The 17550-nt window shown below is 40.3% G+C and overlaps 1 protein-coding gene across 1 annotated transcript in view; it reads right to left on the bottom strand.

Annotated features, from left to right (window-relative positions):
• CPNE4 (copine 4) overlaps positions 1-17550 on the bottom strand; it is a 226720-nt gene that overhangs the window by 92052 nt on the left and 117118 nt on the right. The window contains exons 4-5 of the mRNA XM_084511725.1: positions 7956-8027; positions 5085-5159 (exon numbers count right to left, since the gene is read on the bottom strand). Of these exons, the coding sequence (XP_084367851.1) occupies positions 5085-5159; positions 7956-8027 (147 nt within the window). The remainder of the gene's footprint in view (positions 1-5084; positions 5160-7955; positions 8028-17550) is intronic.

A 17550-nucleotide genomic window follows, 5' to 3' on the forward strand; every position in this document is an offset into this window, starting at 1 on the left:
CGGGGGCAGGGGCAGAGGAGCCCCTCCATCTACCGCTCCCGCAGCGTCTCGCCCCGGCGCAGGGCGCGCAGCCCCTCCACGGAGCGCAGACTTGAGAGAAGCTTCTCCTGGCACGCGGGGCAGGTCGGGCGCAGACTGCCACGCTCCCCGCAGGACGCCGACGTCGGGGACACATCCTGGCTGCACAGGGTGCGGCAGGAGGAGCCGGGACACGGGGACCACGCGGGCCGGCAGGCCGGGCCCCCCGCCTGAGCAGGCGGCCGGGCCTCACCTGGGGACGGGCTGGGGGTGGCAGCCACGATTCCCCCAGGAAGAATAAATTACCACTCTTCCACCCTGCAAAGCCTCTGCTTGCACTTCTTCCCGCATCGGTCAGTGGGGAGGGGGGATGAAGGGGGCTGAACACAGCCCTCCCCTGCTGCCCGCACCACAAATTGGTTTGGGGATGTCTGCTCCTGATGGGGAATGGCTGTGGGTGGCGGGTCCGTGAGTGAGACATGGGGGTGAGAAGTCATTTGGGGGATGGGAAGTCAACATGGGAGTGGGAAGGTGTTGGGAACGAGATCAGACACATGGTGACGTAGCCCGACTGGGAAAAAGGCCGACAGCAAAAGTCTCCTAAAAGCCTGGCAGCAGAGAATGCCTGCTAGCTGCGGAACCGGGCCTGGCAACCTGCAGCATCCCTGGAAGGTGCTGCTGGCCTCCTGCAACCTATGTGCAACCTAAGGGTACCTAAGGACCAGAGACTTCCTGAAGATACCAGCAGCAAGGGCAAAAGCAGGGAACTACAAGAGCAATGGGATGTCTGGGAAGGAGGAACGGCTCTGGGAAAGGCGCCATTCCCAGAGACTAGGAAGTATCGGTGTCTATCGCTCGTCTCAGGTGAAACACAGAAATTAGCAGCAGCTTTTGGCTGCTCTGAGGAGGTGGTGTCCTCTGCCCTCTTCTGTCTCTCTTAATAGAAAAAGGACTCCTTGTCGACCCTAAATGGAGCGCCTCTCCCCCTCAGAACTTCTTGTGCTGCACAAATTGTTCTTGCCTACATGACATCCTTAATCCAGTGAACCTGTGCTGGGGATTCCCGGCTGACTCTGAACTCTGATGGGAGCCTCACGTCTTTGCAGTGACGCTTTGTTCTTGACTCCTTGGGGTCCACCCCCGGGCCCACTCCTGGGTTTGGTCTCTTCTAAGATGGCTTTTCTTAATTAGCCTGACACCTCTCTCCATGCTTGCCTCGAATCACAGAATATTGCCCAGTGGTGGTTTGTGGCCATGTGTAATAACGAGAACTTTTCAGCAAAGAAAGCCTCCGTGTATCACAGCACCCTACCAACTCCCACTTTCCATCTCCCCACACCCGCAGGCAGGGGTCTCAACCCTGAAGGGCTCAACCCTTTGGAAGGTCACGGCATGAACTTCGTTGTTGTCAGAAGCGGGATTCTGTAAAACGTGCACTCCGGGATGCTTTTGAGGAGATGGTAGAAGAACACTGGGAGGTGCACGAGGCTGTCCTGGTTTCAGCTGGGACAGAGTTCATTGCCTTCCCAGTAGCTGGTATGGAGCTGGGTTCTGGATTTCGGATGACAGTGACATCAGTGACACACCATTCTTTTAGTTTCTGAAGACCACTGATTACAGAGTCATTTCATTACATTTCAGCTGCACACACCACTCTGCCAGCGAGGAGGTTGGGGTTGCACAAGGGGGACACAGCCAGAACAGCTGTCCCAAACTGGCCAAAGGGATGTCCCCCATCATGTTGAGGAGTAGTGCTGAACAATAAAAGTGGGGGGGCTGGCCAGGGTCGGGTGGCTGCTTCTTCGAGTCTGGCTGGACATCAGTCTGTGGGTGCTGAGCAACTGTATTGTGTAACACTTGTTTCATATAATCCATTGTCATAATTATTATAATTACTTTCCCTTCCTTTTCTGTCCTATTAAACTGTGTTTATCTCAAAGCACGAATTTTTCTTTCCTGATTCTCTCCCCCATTCCACTGGGTGGAGGGGAGTGAGCGAATGGCTGTGTAGCGCTTAGCTGCCTGCTGGGTTAAACCACAGCATGAGGAAATACATTAAAAAAGTGGTATTAGCTTTTACTTTACAGACATTTGCTGGAGAATCTCAAGCCTCTCTTAGAACAGGAAAGGCAGTTTGCCTGCCTCACTGCTCATAATTTATTACAGCTATCATAAAAATGTAGCTGCTTGTTATGGTAATTGTGACACAGCTATTAATGCAATAGAACCTTTCCAAAAGTTATTGTTCCTCTGTGAAGTGTTCTCAGTGGATCTTTTGAAACAAAAATGTGCCATCTGAGCTGACTGGGCTTCAATAAAACATGAAAATGCCGTTATACCTTCCAAACAAGTACTGTAATAAAACCATAACCTTTATTTCTGCAAAGTCAGTTAACTAAAGGAAACTTTCTAACTGTGACTTTCTATAATTCTGTACTGAATGTTTCAGTCACCCCTTCAGGAAAAATTGAGTAGGCTTTATTTGTTTTATGGCACCTCTAAAACTCTTGCAGTTTTACATGGGGGGAGTAAAAACAAAACAAAACAAAACAAAACAAAAACAACAACAACACAAACATACACTGCCTGATAAATTATACCAACAAACTTTCTTTCATCTGCCAAAAATGTGTTCACACTTTTTTCCCTAGTGAAGGAAACTCTTCTATTCAGGGATCACAATTTGGATAATCTTTCAAGCTTTCCTTTAAAGGGTGGAAGAAGAAAATTGTTGTCCTTTCAAGACACCGCTGATGGTAATGGATTGGAAGAATATTTTTTAATCTTTAAAGTACATCCAGAATCTCCTCTCACCCATTCTTTTACCCACAAGTTGTGTTAGACAGAAAGATATAACTTCTGTCACTTCCACAGACACCAGGGCAGGACAGCCTGATATGACAGATGTGGCTCTGTGTAGCAGAGCATGAGCGATTGCTCCACTAGCTTCCTCTCTCTTTCAGGAGATTCCTAGGCCAGTCCCAGCCCTCGGTTTGCTTCTCTGACATAATCTCTCTGCATAGATCTTCACTCCCCTGAGAAGGGACAGGCATGCAAAACCATGCTTAGGCTTTCACCAGACGGGCTCTCCTCTATTCTCTAGTGGGTTTTTTGAAACTTTATGCGACTTTGGAGCATCCATGCTTTTTCATCAATGGATGAATGGCATAATTTAAGGAACTTCAAATCTTAGTAACAGTAATTACTAGTAGTGCCTTGCATCTACTGACATCAAAGTTAATTTTAAGCCATATCAAAAGCCATAGCCTCTTCTTATAAATTAGATGAGCAAAGTTTCAACCAGATTTAGAGACACGCCTCTAGCTGGAGCAAATTGAAAGACTTCTTTCAACAGTGACAGTCTTTTAGTGATTTTCATCAGCTGAAAACAGGAGTTTTGATTCAAATAACAGACAGAGTCACTGCCTGAGTTGCACACTGGGGATTTGTTTTTATTAGATGAATCCCATCTTGACTAGACATGTTAAAATGGCAATAGTGGTCATGCTCTTGCAATATTTCTGAATGATCCTCCTTAACTTATCCCCGTAAGTATTTCAACTACTCTCTAAAGCTATTGCCCAGACAACAGCGGCCTAATTTGGAAGCGTGCTCTGGCAGTATCTTTTCAGTTACAAACAACAAGAGCCATATGTAACTCATAACATTAACACTAGATCACATTTTACATTTGTGGAGAAAGAATGAGAAAGTGAAGTCCTATTACGTCGTACACACCTTTTCTTTTTTCTAGATGTGACTGTGTGTGGAACAGGAAAAATCTCAAGTGCAGTTTTGGAAATCAGGTCTAAAAATGTCTGTCTTTAGGCGAGGTTGGTAAACCTATATTTCGACAGCTAAATAAATTACGTGATTTAGAAACACTAGAAGTCCAGCAACTCTGGAGAAAGTGGTAATTCATCTTTCAGATGAGAAACAAATTAAGGTCCTGATCATTTATGATTGTTAATGATCCTAACCACAGTAATGCTATTTACCTGTTATAAATAAATTCCAGTACTATTAATCACTTTCTGCTTGCCTGAGTTTTCCTGGCAGTTACAACCTAAAATGTTATTCATCAGTTATGGCATGATTTTGAAAATCTGATGTATGTAACCAAAAGTACTGTCATTTGATTTTAAGCTACTTAGTGGTCAAATTTTTACAAGCACATGCTTGGAGCATCAGAATTGTAAACTTTTGTATAGGGCTATCATACGTTTTTAATTAGAGCAGCTTCATATGTAGGAAGGGACTCTTTACCATTATTAAGTATTTACTCTTTACTTATAAAGTAATGGTAGATATTGTGATCCAGTGCAATTGTATACATCTGATCTTTAATTATATGTAAAGCCGTATTATCTAAAAGAGGGTTATAGTCTTATGACACCTACAGATTACAAAGATATTCCCCAGATTACCTCAAATAATTATGCGTCTTCTATTACACTGAAATAACAGAGAGTGTGCCTTACAAGCAGTCACCTAGATTTCCTGGGCTGTGTATTGCTTCAGGTGCTTATTATATGTGTATTGCTGAACAAGATCAGATACTTTTAGCAAGATAGTTCTTATAATGAAGAGTAGTGTTTAAGTCAGTGTAGAAATTCCTTATTAAAAATTGAAAAAGGATTTAACAAATATGCTACAGTCTTTTACTCACATTTAAGCTAGATTTTGGCTATCAGAAAGTATATCATGAGTGAGCTGTTTTCTAGCTTTTCAAATCCTTGCTTCAACTATATCATCTTTGCCTACTTATAGAAAGACTTCTCTAATCACTTCTCACTTCTCTAAGCACTTCTGATCTGTGGCATTTTAAATAATTAAGTTGTCTTAGCAATAGCATAATTAAATTGTCTTGGTTTTAATTAGATTCCCTTGATTTTTTTTTTCTAATTACTTCACAACTTAAGGAAAGCCTCATTGTGAACACTGATCTGAAATCTCTGATGTGTTTAATAATATGAGGCAAAAAATATCTGTAGGTGAAAATCTCATCAAATTATATTTGCAGGCATTCTTATAACTTTCAGTAAGGTTAATATCAAGCAGCTTACCTTGTCATCCAATTTCCGTGCGCTGAATGAAAGTTCAACGTAGTCATCATTGCCAGACAATTCCTCAGCAATCACCTAAATGGAAAGCTACATTTGAGTTTTGCATGGTGTAATGAAAATGGAGAAAGGTGTCATTTGCCAATGTGAAGACTGGAGACCCCATTAGGAAACTGGAGTGTGGTACAAGTTAATACATTTCTCTTTGCAATCAGGAAGGACTAATAGCATTCCATGAACCACTTGCCCAGCTGGGTGACAACTCATTAAGCCTCCAAAACTGAATCATTTTTCATCATGTGACCGTGCCTTATCAAACAGCTGTCAATGGACAGACCTCCACATCCCTCAGGAAGCCCTTTCCTCTAACCAAGTATTTTTCCTCAGACTGGACAATGGAGAATTCCACACAGACTCACAGTGTCCAGGGAAAGAAAAAAAGCTATACATGAGTTGCATTATTTAGGTCTAAAGCAAGCTAAGTTGGAAAGTCACCTTTCATTAGTTGCAATGAAAGGCACATATACCATAGGAGAGTTCTCCTGGTATCATTTGACTGCAGTAGGTACATTTGCGAAATCATTTCCTGTATACCGAGTCAGAAGAGAGTAACTCTGAAACAATGTAGTGTAGTTCTTTCAGGTACATAAGATTTACTCACAATGATGCAAGTCACTGTGCTGTGTGATGTTGTTAAAAAAATGAGATCCCAAAGCATCCCTCACGACTAGGCCATTAAAATATTCCAGTGGAGAGAAGGTATTAACTAAAGACGGGATACTTCACAGAAAAATGTTCTTTGAAACGAACTGCATTATATTCTGTTTGGTCTTTCTCTGTCCTACAAATTCTCTCCACAGATTACATCACATAAAGAAACATGTTTCCTGGGTATTTCATGTCCACAGCCACACTCTTGGTAGCCATATCAGCTCCCCAGACAGGGTCTGACCATATCCACCACATGGACCTCAGGTCCTCGAGGATCCACTGGGGCATTTCAGCTGTTCCTCAAATCCACTGAAGGCTACTGAGGTGCAGTGGGTGATGCTTTTACTAGACACATATACAGCGCCCAGTAGTTAGCCAGGCTGCCTACAGCTGCAATAAATTTCATTAGCATTGTGACTTTTTAAGATCTTTTACCCAGTACCTCAGGTTCAGAAATAATGATAACTAATCCATTTCCACTTATGCTGTTGAGACATCAATCTTTTCACATAGTAATTTTTGTCTGAGTTCAGTTTTCTCCCATTTGAGTAAAGTCAGCTCGCTCTTTTATACCACTGGCCAGAAGCCAATGCAGCTAACTAAGGTCCATGTTTTATCATAATCATCCAATGTTAGACCAGAAGGGACAATTAACTCAACTTCTCTCACCTCCCATGAATCACAGACCAAATCTTTTTTTTTTTTTTTCCAGAAAACTCTACTAGCAGGCCTAATGATTTTACACAGAATCACAGAATCACAGAATTTTCTAGGTTGGAAGAGACCTCAAGATCATCGAGTCCAACCTCTGACCTAACGCTAACAGTCCCCACTAAACCATTTCCCTAAGCTCTACATCTAAACGTCTTTTGAAGACTTCCAGGGATGGTGACTCCACCACTTCCCTGGGCAGCCTGTTCCAGTGCCTCACAACCCTTTCAGTGAAGAAGTTCTTCCTAACATCTAACCTAAAACTCCCCTGGCTCAACTTAAGCCCATTCCCCCTCGTCCTGTGAAGTATTTGTGTTTTTACAAGACTTAAACTCCTTCATGTCCCTCATGGAACAGGAGGTGTGTCCAGAACACCACAGGGATAGAAGGAATGAAGTTTGCCCAGATAATCTCAGTGGGCAAAACACATCAGTTTGTTTAGGGAGCAAAACTCTCTCCTGGCTCTGTTCAGACAGAAAGAAGACTGGGGGATTTCTTTCCAATCCCAGAACCAAAAGGAGTTTCACCTTAGGCATTCAAGCAAATCCCTTCCCAACCAGCCACCAAGGAAGTCTAATCTAAGAAAGAAAATTCCCTGGGCTCTCAGAAAGCATTGTTTCTCACATTCTGCAGTCTGCTCTGTGGTTGAAGGCCAGAAAAAATAAATAAATAAATAATCAAGCCAAAAGAAATCTATCTGGTTAATTGTACATCAAGGAAGAAAATCCTTCTCAATCCCCTTCTCAACTGAGCAGAGAGTCCCAAAGCAGAATATTTTATTATAGTCTCTAACTTAATGCAGAGCTGCAAGTGTCACAAGCATGCTAGGGTTAGTGCAGGCAAGCTTGATCTTGCAAACAAGCCAGCAAAGAGAAAGATGAAAGACAGGTAATACATTGATTTTCAGATTTCAAGATACACATGGGGCTGAAGTAACTATCCAGTCTGTAATTGCATTACAACACAGCTAAAATACCTAATATGATAAAGCTTCTGCATTTGGTGTTGGTGTTGGTTGTTGTTTTTTTTTTTCCTCACCTTTCAAATACTACCCATGAAAGACTTTTATATTTAATTACTATTTGTATGCAATATTTTAAGTGCAGCTAGAAGTGGGTCAAAATGAATTTCTGAAGCTCTGGAGCTTTGGATAAAAATAATCAAGCAGTACAACTTCTGTGCTGTCACCAAAGTACCTTAAAAGTAGTAGCAGTAGTAGTAAATGTTATGACTTTTTTTTTTTTTCTTTCAAATCATACATTATTTGTTGCAATTTCCTTACACGAAACATTTGTCAGAAACAGTAAAATGAATCTGTTAAATTAACAATTCAAATGCATTTCTCAAGCAAGAGTTTCTCTGGTGACTTAGCATGGTGCTTTTAGGGAGATTTAGTCACATTAGATGTCTTTAAATAACAGGAAAATAGAAGTGCATTTAAGAGTGGCTTACTGTTATAGATGACTTCCCTGCTGTATTACCATGTTTGAGAAGGGACTTGGAGAGTTTCCTCTGAGAAACAATCTGAAAAAAAAAATGAAAGGGAAAAAATTAGAATCTGTAGTAAACGCATGGCTAATTATGATTTTAATTTTAAGTTGTTTTTCTGTTTGTTTCTATATCAAGGTAGTGCCTTAACCCACAGTCAGAGTCCTAGCACAGTAAGACTACTGCTGAGAAGAAAGTTTCTCCAGGAGTTTTGCAGACAGGATGCAATGGAAGGACAAAGCACCCCGACAGCATCAAGCAGAATGGGAAGAACACAGTTAACTGAGTAATTGTGGAAAACTCAATGTCAGATTTTCCTCAACTACTTTCAGGATGGAGGTAACAGGACGTTAGCAAGTTTTAAATGAACTTAGGTGCCAACAAGGGGGCAGATATATACAATAAATATATCACACTTGCAAAAAAAAACAAAACCAAAAACAAAAACAAAACAAAAAAAAAACCACCCTACATTTATTTTTTGCAGGAAATTGACAACCATTTCTAAGAGGACACTATTTTATTTCAAGACATCAAGCACTCCAAACTTAGGACAGCAGCAAGCACCCTGCCCCACAGTTTTTATTTCCAAAGTTGTCTCTTTTGCTGCCCAGGTACCAGACCTCCCTTGGAACTCAGCACTGTAAATGAACTTGTCCATTCACCAATTTACAAATATACTTCAAATAAATATTACTAAAGTGACACTGACAAAACATATTGTTTCCTATCCCAATAACCATTACATTTTCATAACAATCTTCTAACATTTTAAAGTAGACCAGTAAAAATAATAGAAAAGGAAAAAACTTAGAGCAATGCATAATTGGTAAGCTACAGTTGATCATCCAGTAATGTTAGGTTTCTCCTTTCTCCCTCTTTATAAAGTTAATGCTGTCTTAAAATGTTTCCTTTTTTTTTTTTTTTTTTTTTTTTTTTTCTCCTCTCTTTCTCTCTCTCTCTTTCTTTCACTGGAAAACTTCAAAATGCAGCCAGAGATAGAGGTAATTCTATACACCCCTTAGGAGTCACAATTAATATTATTCTTAATGTAACAAAATTGGGACAGGATGGCCCTATGCCTGCCATGTGCTGTGCAGACACTGAGCAAAAGGTTGTTTCTGCCCTAGGAAGTTCTTTCAACCAGCCCTAGGAAGGTTGTTTCTTCACCTGGATGGCTAATCCATAACACTTCAAATAAAAGGAACCACAAATAGAGATCTTTGGGAAAATACACAGAAATACTCATTGTAAGAAAGAGGCAGACATCAAGGGAAAAAGAACAGCTCCAGGCACTTTGAGAGAGTCCTGGGCATTACACACATTTCAGCAATAAGCCAAATCAGTAAGAAGCAGACAGAATCAAAACAGGGTGAGTAATGCAAAATCACAGCCAGCCAAAAAAGGTGCTGTGAGATAGAACCAAATAGGACGTAAATTTTGGTCTAACATCACCACGGGGATTCATCAATTTTCTGAATTGAACATGGAAATAACACCTCCGATTATACTCAGCTACTGTCATGATGGAGGCAGCCGGGCAGAAGCAAGCCTTAGAAGAGTTTTAAATGTGAGACATGGGTGTTACCACAGGGCTGGACAGGACCTTCAGATTCCCTTCACCCAGCTCCCCAGTCCTAATGCAGGACCAGCTACCACTGGCTCACCTACACCTGACAGATGTGTCTCAGATACCCAGATGCAGAGAAATGGTCTCCTCCAGCAATTTATTACACTACTTGTTATCCTCATCATAAATATATTTGCCTAAGAACTATCCTGATTCTTAGCCCATTATTTCTGTCTAATGGGCCATGAATAACTAAGAATTGTTTTCCCTTTCTCTTTCAGGCAATCTTTATATCTGAAGGCTAATATATCTCTCCAGTCTTTCCAAGAAATGAAGTATGTCCTATTTTTCCTTTTTGACTAGATTTTGGACAACATCAAACCATTATCAACACTCTCTGCTGAGCCCTCACCAACTCGTCCATATCCTCCTCTTAGAACAATGCTCAAAATTGGACATAATACTTCAGATCCTCCTTATGCAAGAGAAGCTTCTAATGTCTTGCAAGCAACAAGTCTTGTACTCATATGCTCTCGAATTACATTTGACTTTTTTCTGATCACCATGACACTGATGCTATTTATATTTATGATCATTTCAGATTTTTCTTTGCCAGCTGTTTCTAACCCTGCAATTTTGCATCTGGTGATTACTTAAATGGGTAATTTGCACTCCTTCTTTTTGGACTGCCTTCCGTAAGCCAACTGCTGCCATTACCTTATTCACATTTCCAAAATTAAGGATTTCACCAAAAATATTGGTCTGTGGCTGCAAGCAATGCAGCTCAGAGAGCGTGGAAGAAGACCAGGAATTTCAGAATTCAGATCTCCTTGTTTCCTAGGATCTTGTTCACTGCAACCCCTAAACTCACAGCTCTCTTTTCTTGCCAGCTCAACAGGTTCAAATAAAAATTGTTGCGTTCCTGTGAACCATGAGAAGCAAGTTACACAATCTTGTTTGAGATTCTTAGATGAAGGGTGATACATAATTATCATAGGTTATTCTTAATATATTATTAAATTGTGGGTTCTGTATCTGACACTGAATTATGGCATCTGGGGAGCAGGACAGATACATCTCTATGACTTCTCTGCTTTCCCCAAGGCATACATACAACACTGTAAAACACATTAAGCTCTTCCACGGAAAGCTGTGGGTGTTGTGTAGCAGAAACCTCTTCAGATATGTTAAATATATGTATCCCCAGTATGATGCAGAACTTGGAAGGGAAACTGTCCTTCAGCTAGCCTCCTTTAAAGACAGCAGGACTTTTCCTAATGAATGACTCAGATCCCTACAGCTCCTTTTGCTGCTTTGGAAAAGTTTGTAGCTTTCAAGTGGCATTGGGCAGACAAAAACCTAAAGCTTGGGAGCTCCCATGCAGGTGACAGCCAGCTCACAGCTCCAGAGAACTTAATTTATTCTGATGTTCCCATTACTGGATCACATTAATAAAACTAGATCGCTAAGCCATTAGCATTGTTATGACACAGTGAGGGCTCCACATATGTAAATATGTGCATTTGTGTGCAAACACTTACCAGTTGTTAATTATATGGCCAGCAAAATGAATCTTCCATCTGGCAATAATGTGCCAAGATCATTGCCTCAAACTGTCATTAGTGATTTAGGATCAGCAGACTATCATTGTGATAACTGATAAGAAATCAGTATTCTCTAGCAGGAAATTGCCCTTTTCATTCATGCAGCATACAAAAAGCATCTCACTGGTGAAAAGAGCCACTTCTCCAGATGCTGCCATCAATTATGTAACATATTTATTGTTTATGTATCGGTGTAAATCATCTCCTGAACATCATCATAACAAGTATCAGCTAATGTGATTGCCAGAAAATGAGTCCTAGAGAGCAATAACTCATGGGCCTAAAAAACATTTGCCTAAGTTTAGGGTTAAAGAGATGCCTGAACTTGCAAATTGGCTTATAATTAACCATCAGGAGTCTTGGTTTGACTTCTACTTCAAAAATTTCCAATTTTAAACTTCACTTTCAGAGAAAAGCTTGTGCAACTTGATGTGAAGAAGTGCAAGATGTAAATGCCCCTGTTCTTTCGAAAATTCAGATATTAGAATCCACTTATGACCTAGTAGACCTCATTACATTTCCAGAACATGCTTTTTTCATGAACATTTTATTAGAAGCATGACCTATCGGTGAACAAACGGATGTAGAAACCTCAGAGATTTAAGAGGTGAAGCGAAGAGAGAATTAAGAGGTGAAGTTAAGGTTATTTGTGGTGACAGCCATATATAAATTACTACACAGTCCTGGTCTAAGACAGCCACATGTCTAATAATATGTATCATACTTAATACATTTGCAAGAGGCAGGAATAGGAACAGAATGTAAAAGCAGCTGCTCTGTTTTATAGAGGGGGGCATGCACATGAAGTGATTCCTATTTCCCTCCTATGAACATCATCTCAACTAGATTTCTGGTCTGTGTTGCCAAGGGATATCAGCTCTGGGTAAGACAGAGGCAAGAAATTCCCCTGAAGATGCTATAAATTTGCCTTACTACATCCAAATGCAAATAGGCTAGCGACAGATCTTAAGAGATTGCTGTGATTAAAAATGCATTCCCATGTTGCTATTTGATCCTATCTCCAATTTAAAATATATAAAAGGTGCCATGCTATTTTTATTTAAGAAGTACAAACAGCTGCTACATTTTGGATAAAAGCACCAAGGCACTAACACCAGCTCTGTATAGCACATCTTATTCCCCAGCCACTTTTGAACCCACCAAATACTTTTTATGAATGGTGGCAAAGACACAGCAAATATACTACATTTTAACACGAAGGGAGACCAGACAGCAGGTAGGTGCCAGTGGCTTTAACTCTGTTCTCATGAAGAAAAGGTTTTGGGAATGAGTTCACAGATACCAAGAAAACCCTGCAAGAGAAGAAGTTCAGATGTGTGTCCATAATGAAGAAAATTTCATTCTCTATAACTGCTAACACTTTTCTTTCTTTTTTCCTGGTAGAGCCAATTTTATTGCTGTACATATGATACTTGCTGTACCATACTCATCTCTCTTCAAGATTTGCTTTGTTCCCTGTAGTACTGATCAGCTCACAGCTTTTCTACATTTGAATTACACCTCTCCCCGGTCCTGTTAAAGATCTGTGCCTGAAAATAGTCAATCAAAACATGCAGAAAAGAAAGATATCCATATCACAAGAGACAATAATGCTATCACAGGACATAGCTTATCAATAGCACAAAACGTCTTCGAATTTAATTAGTATGTAGCGTATGCAACCCATTTATGATTAGTTATTATTATAACTCATAATAATAGCAAACTAAATTTTAAATTAGTTTTCTAAAGACTGCTACAGTAATTCATACAAAAAGATAAAGTATGTAAAAACAAAGCAGTACAAACTGTACAAGTAATTCCATTAACTTTGACTGGCAAGATTAATGTAGAACTGAAAAATCCTACAGCTTCAGAGATCACACTGCAAAGGCAAACCCAAGAGTTTCCTGGGGATAACTAAGGTGTTTAAATGGTTAGGTAAAGTTAGGAAGTGTACTGCGTGAACAACTTCCTTGTGCTCTGAGTCAGCCCTGCTAGAAAATGACATTCATATCTAATAAAGTACATTATTCATCCCACTAATGAATTGAGCAACTTCATTTGGAGGAGATCAAAGGCCAAGTATTTAAGGGTATTTAGATACCTAAGGAGGCATACAGACATCTAATGAGATTTAGGAATTCAAATACCTTGAAATAACTGGTCGTATGTCTTTTGCACCACAGAAGCAGTAGAGCAATTATTAAACAAATATTCTCATACAGACAATTTCAATTTAATTAATTCAGGTGCAATCATGGCTCTCTTAGCTTTTCTCTAATTCAAGAGCAAAGGGATTTGCATTGGTTGAAACTGAAGTAGTAAACATTTTCAAGTGCATAATCTGTTAATGACATATAGTATTAAAACCACACAAGAAACAGCAATGATCATTACCAAAAAGGTTTTCAATACAATCTGTACAGATATGCATGTATGAAAAATATGAAATCTCTAAACTATACTTGAAAAGGTTTTGAGAGGCCAAGAAGTTCATCTGCTTTTTTCTGTACAGGTGCTACTAGTTGAACAACGGAGTTACGGATTGTAACAGTATTTTAACACCTATGTAAATTAAAAAAAAAATCAAATCATGGAATCAGAGATGTGAAAATGGTAGAGGACAACTTTGACAAGTAATAAAAGAAAGCCACAAATGCTACTCCCATTACATACAGCTGGAATGGTTCACAGCATTTAGGAAATAACATCTTTACTGGTTCCTATAATTTAATGATGTTGCAGGCACAGCTGAGTAGGGATCAAGAATGTCTTGGCAATACAAGTGTGTTTTCTTCTTGTTGGAAGATGATTATTCATTGAACAATTTTTGTGAGTTCATAAAGATCAGGCTGGGACTTCTGGGCAAGACTTCAGAGCAAAAAAGTGCTTCTAATCCACTGTCCTGGTACTTAATTCCTGTGTGATTAAGAACTGAACTTTGGCTACTAGAAAGTTTGAGCCCTTACTGTATTAACTTATGTAATTTTATTGCATTATGAAGTTTATGCAATACAAAACAGAATACTCCAATAAGAGAGCTCATAACACAAGAACATTAACACACAAACAGAAAAGGGTTTGGGGTTTTCCTATCACAATTGAATACCATGACAATTATGTTATCAATTCTTTGACATAATTTGTCCTTCTAGGATTTTTTTTCATTGTTTTTCTGACAGGTAATAATAATAATAATAATAACCCATTTCCTGCCCCTTGAAACAAACACGGTTTTTCTGAGTGACGAAAAAGCAAAAATACAGAAATACAAAAGCTTCATTAAATGGGGATTCATTTCACAGAATCACAGAATCACAGAATTTTCTAGGTTGGAAGAGACCTCAAGGTCATCGAGTCCAACCTCTGACCTAACGCTAACAGTCCCCACTAAACCATTTCCCTAAGCTCTACATCTAAACGTCTTTTAAAGACCTCCAGGGATGGTGACTCCACCACTTCCCTGGGCAGCCTGTTCCAATGCCTCACAACCCTTTCAGTAAAGAAGTTCTTCCTAACATCTAGCCTAAAACTCCCCTGGCTCAACTTAAGCCCATTCCCCCTCGTCCTGTCACCAGGCACGTGGGAGAACAGGCCAACCCCCACCTCGCTACAGCCTCCCTTGAGGTACCTATAGAGAGCAATAAGGTCGCCCCTGAGCCTCCTCTTCTCCAGGCTGAACAAGCCCAGCTCCCTCAGCCGCTCCTCGTAGGACTTGTTCTCCAGGCCCCTCACCAGCTTCGTCGCCCTTCTCTGCACCCGCTCAAGCACCTCCATGTCCTTCTTGTAGCGAGGGGCCCAAAACTGAACACAGTACTCGAGGTGCGGCCTCACCAGAGCTGAGTACAGGGGGACGATCACCTCCCTAGCCCTGCTGGTCACACTGTTCCTGATACAAGCCAGGATGCCGTTGGCCTTCTTGGCCACCTGAGCACACTGCTGGCTCATATTCAGCCGACTGTCCACCATCACTCCCAGGTCCTTCTCTGCCTGGCAGCTCTCCAACCATTCCTCTCCCAGCCTGTAGCTCTGCTTGGGGTTATTGCGCCCCAGGTGCAGGACCCAGCACTTGGCCTTGTTGAACTTCATGCAGTTGACCTCAGCCCATCGGTGCAGCCTATCCAGCCAATCACTATTTGGAAGTGATTAGTTAGGGTGAGTGCCTAAACACCATTCCTAGGGATGTGGAAGGGGAAAGTGATAAAAAGGGCACAGAGAAGGGGAATAATTTACTGTTACAGACAGTATCTGTAAAACCAGCAACAAGGATGAGGTGATTCATGGCACCTAAAGCACCTGTATGAAAACAAGAGGTAACCTCTATAAAGTGGTGTCCCAAAATAGCTGTTAAAATATTACTGATCACGATTTCATTACTTATCACCAAGACACTGGTACCTGTACTTACCAGTGTCTATGTAAAAAACACTAACTACTTTGAAGAGCTAGACTTGAAGAGCCAGAAGACTAAGAAGTCAGATGCAGAACCTGATGGAGCATCCCAAGGCACTTAGGTTGCAGTGGTTGCAGAGTGCCAAGCTATTGCTCTATCCCAACACTCCTGCTCCAAGGGAAGAGAGCTGTCATGTGCAGCAAAACCCTTCCAGAATTTCACAGATATGCTTCAAATTCAGACCAATCTTTGTTGGGTTACAAGCACAACACCACAAAGTATCTTTGCTCAAGTATATGATTCTATATGCCATAGGACTGTACTGCTTCATTAACTGCTAAAAAGTGGTATTGATAGATACTAGATATTTTTATACAGTTACTTAGAAATGAACTGCAACATGAAAAATATTAACCATTTTTTTTAAAAAAAGCATAGTCTGCTGTTATGCATCTTAACCTACTATTTAGCCATTTCACTTTATTTAAGTAATAAATAATACAGCATGGAAAGCTTAATTGGTTAGAGTATAGTACTTCTTGTCGATGTAAAGTTCCTTAACAAACTCCATTTTATAAACTACTATAAAATCAGATCACATTTTAAGATGATGCTACTAACTGAGAAAAATTTGTTTGAACTTTCAAGTTTAGTACCTTCTCTAACATTTTAGGGCTTTCTTGAACTTATTAGCATACCAATTGGTAACTAACTTTTCCACAGAACGTATTTGCTAGCACTCTGCAGTTCAGCACATTACCAGGACACTCTGAAGATGCTGGTAAAACTGAATGTAAAAGGAGTGAAAGGAACAGATTTTTTGTACTTAAAACAACAACAGAAAAACAAAACAAAACAAAAAAATCATTAAACCTCCCTCCTAAATTTTCAAGAGAGAATCTGCTATTGGTTTTATATGAAAGGAGAACTCTTGAGCATCATGATGAAAAAACAAATCACTTTAAGGAAATGTATTTATTTAGTGCACTGAGTTTTTGTTAGTTACATTCAGCAGGCATCTATCCATGACTAGTTGCTGTACTGTGTATAAATACTGCAGCATATGGAATGCCTGTTGACATATCTCTTCTTCACATCCAGGTATAACTGACTGAATGCCAGGATGCTGTTAACGGCACTATTTACCAGCAGAGGCACAAAATTGGCTTGTCCCAGCAGGAACGGTAGAAAAAAATGTTGCTGAATATCCAGCAGGGTATCCATCAACGGTGTATGTTCAGGACCTAACAGGCTACAGCTTTTACTACTCTCTTGGGACACATATTCATTACAGCATTTGGGAGAGGACAATTAATAGTAACACTTTCTGAAGGACTGCATTTCTCTGTCTTTCTCATCCAAGATCCCAAATTTCCAATTGACTTGTACTAATTAGGCTGCATGTAAGATGTACCCAGACTGGTATTCCTAAAGAACGACAAAGCCAAAGGCTGAACGATGTCAGCCTACTGCATAACCACTCTCTGGCCTTTCCCACTATGTATCACTATTACTGTGATAATTTTCTTTAAGGTAGGAGCACTACATAATGTGGGCAAAAATGTAGGTTTACTATACATCTAAATGATGATCTACCAACAGGTCCAGGTAACTGTGAATCTCTTATAGATCAGCTCTTACCTAGAACAGAGCAAAAGAAGTTGGCACATTCATGGGGAGCAGGCAGGGAATCAGTCCTTCAGACTATGCCTAAAATCTACAGCCTGTCTGGATGTCACAGATAAGACCTATTTGCAATGGGAAAGTGATTTGACAGGCAGGAACACACAGGCACGCAAAATCACAAAATCACAGCATTTTATTCAGCCATTAAATTAATGTAGAGCAACAAATTCATGTCAAAATTAGCTCAGGAAAAGCCAAGTCTCTATTACCATCATAAAAAAATGCAGTAATTAAAACAAACAGCTAAATCTGAGTTTAAGCTCCATATATATAGCCTGTGCTGTAAGATTTTCAATTTGAACT

The sequence above is a fragment of the Aythya ferina genome, assembly GCF_964211825.1.
Source record: "Aythya ferina genome assembly, chromosome: 2".
In the NCBI taxonomy this organism is placed as follows: Eukaryota; Metazoa; Chordata; class Aves; order Anseriformes; family Anatidae; genus Aythya; species Aythya ferina.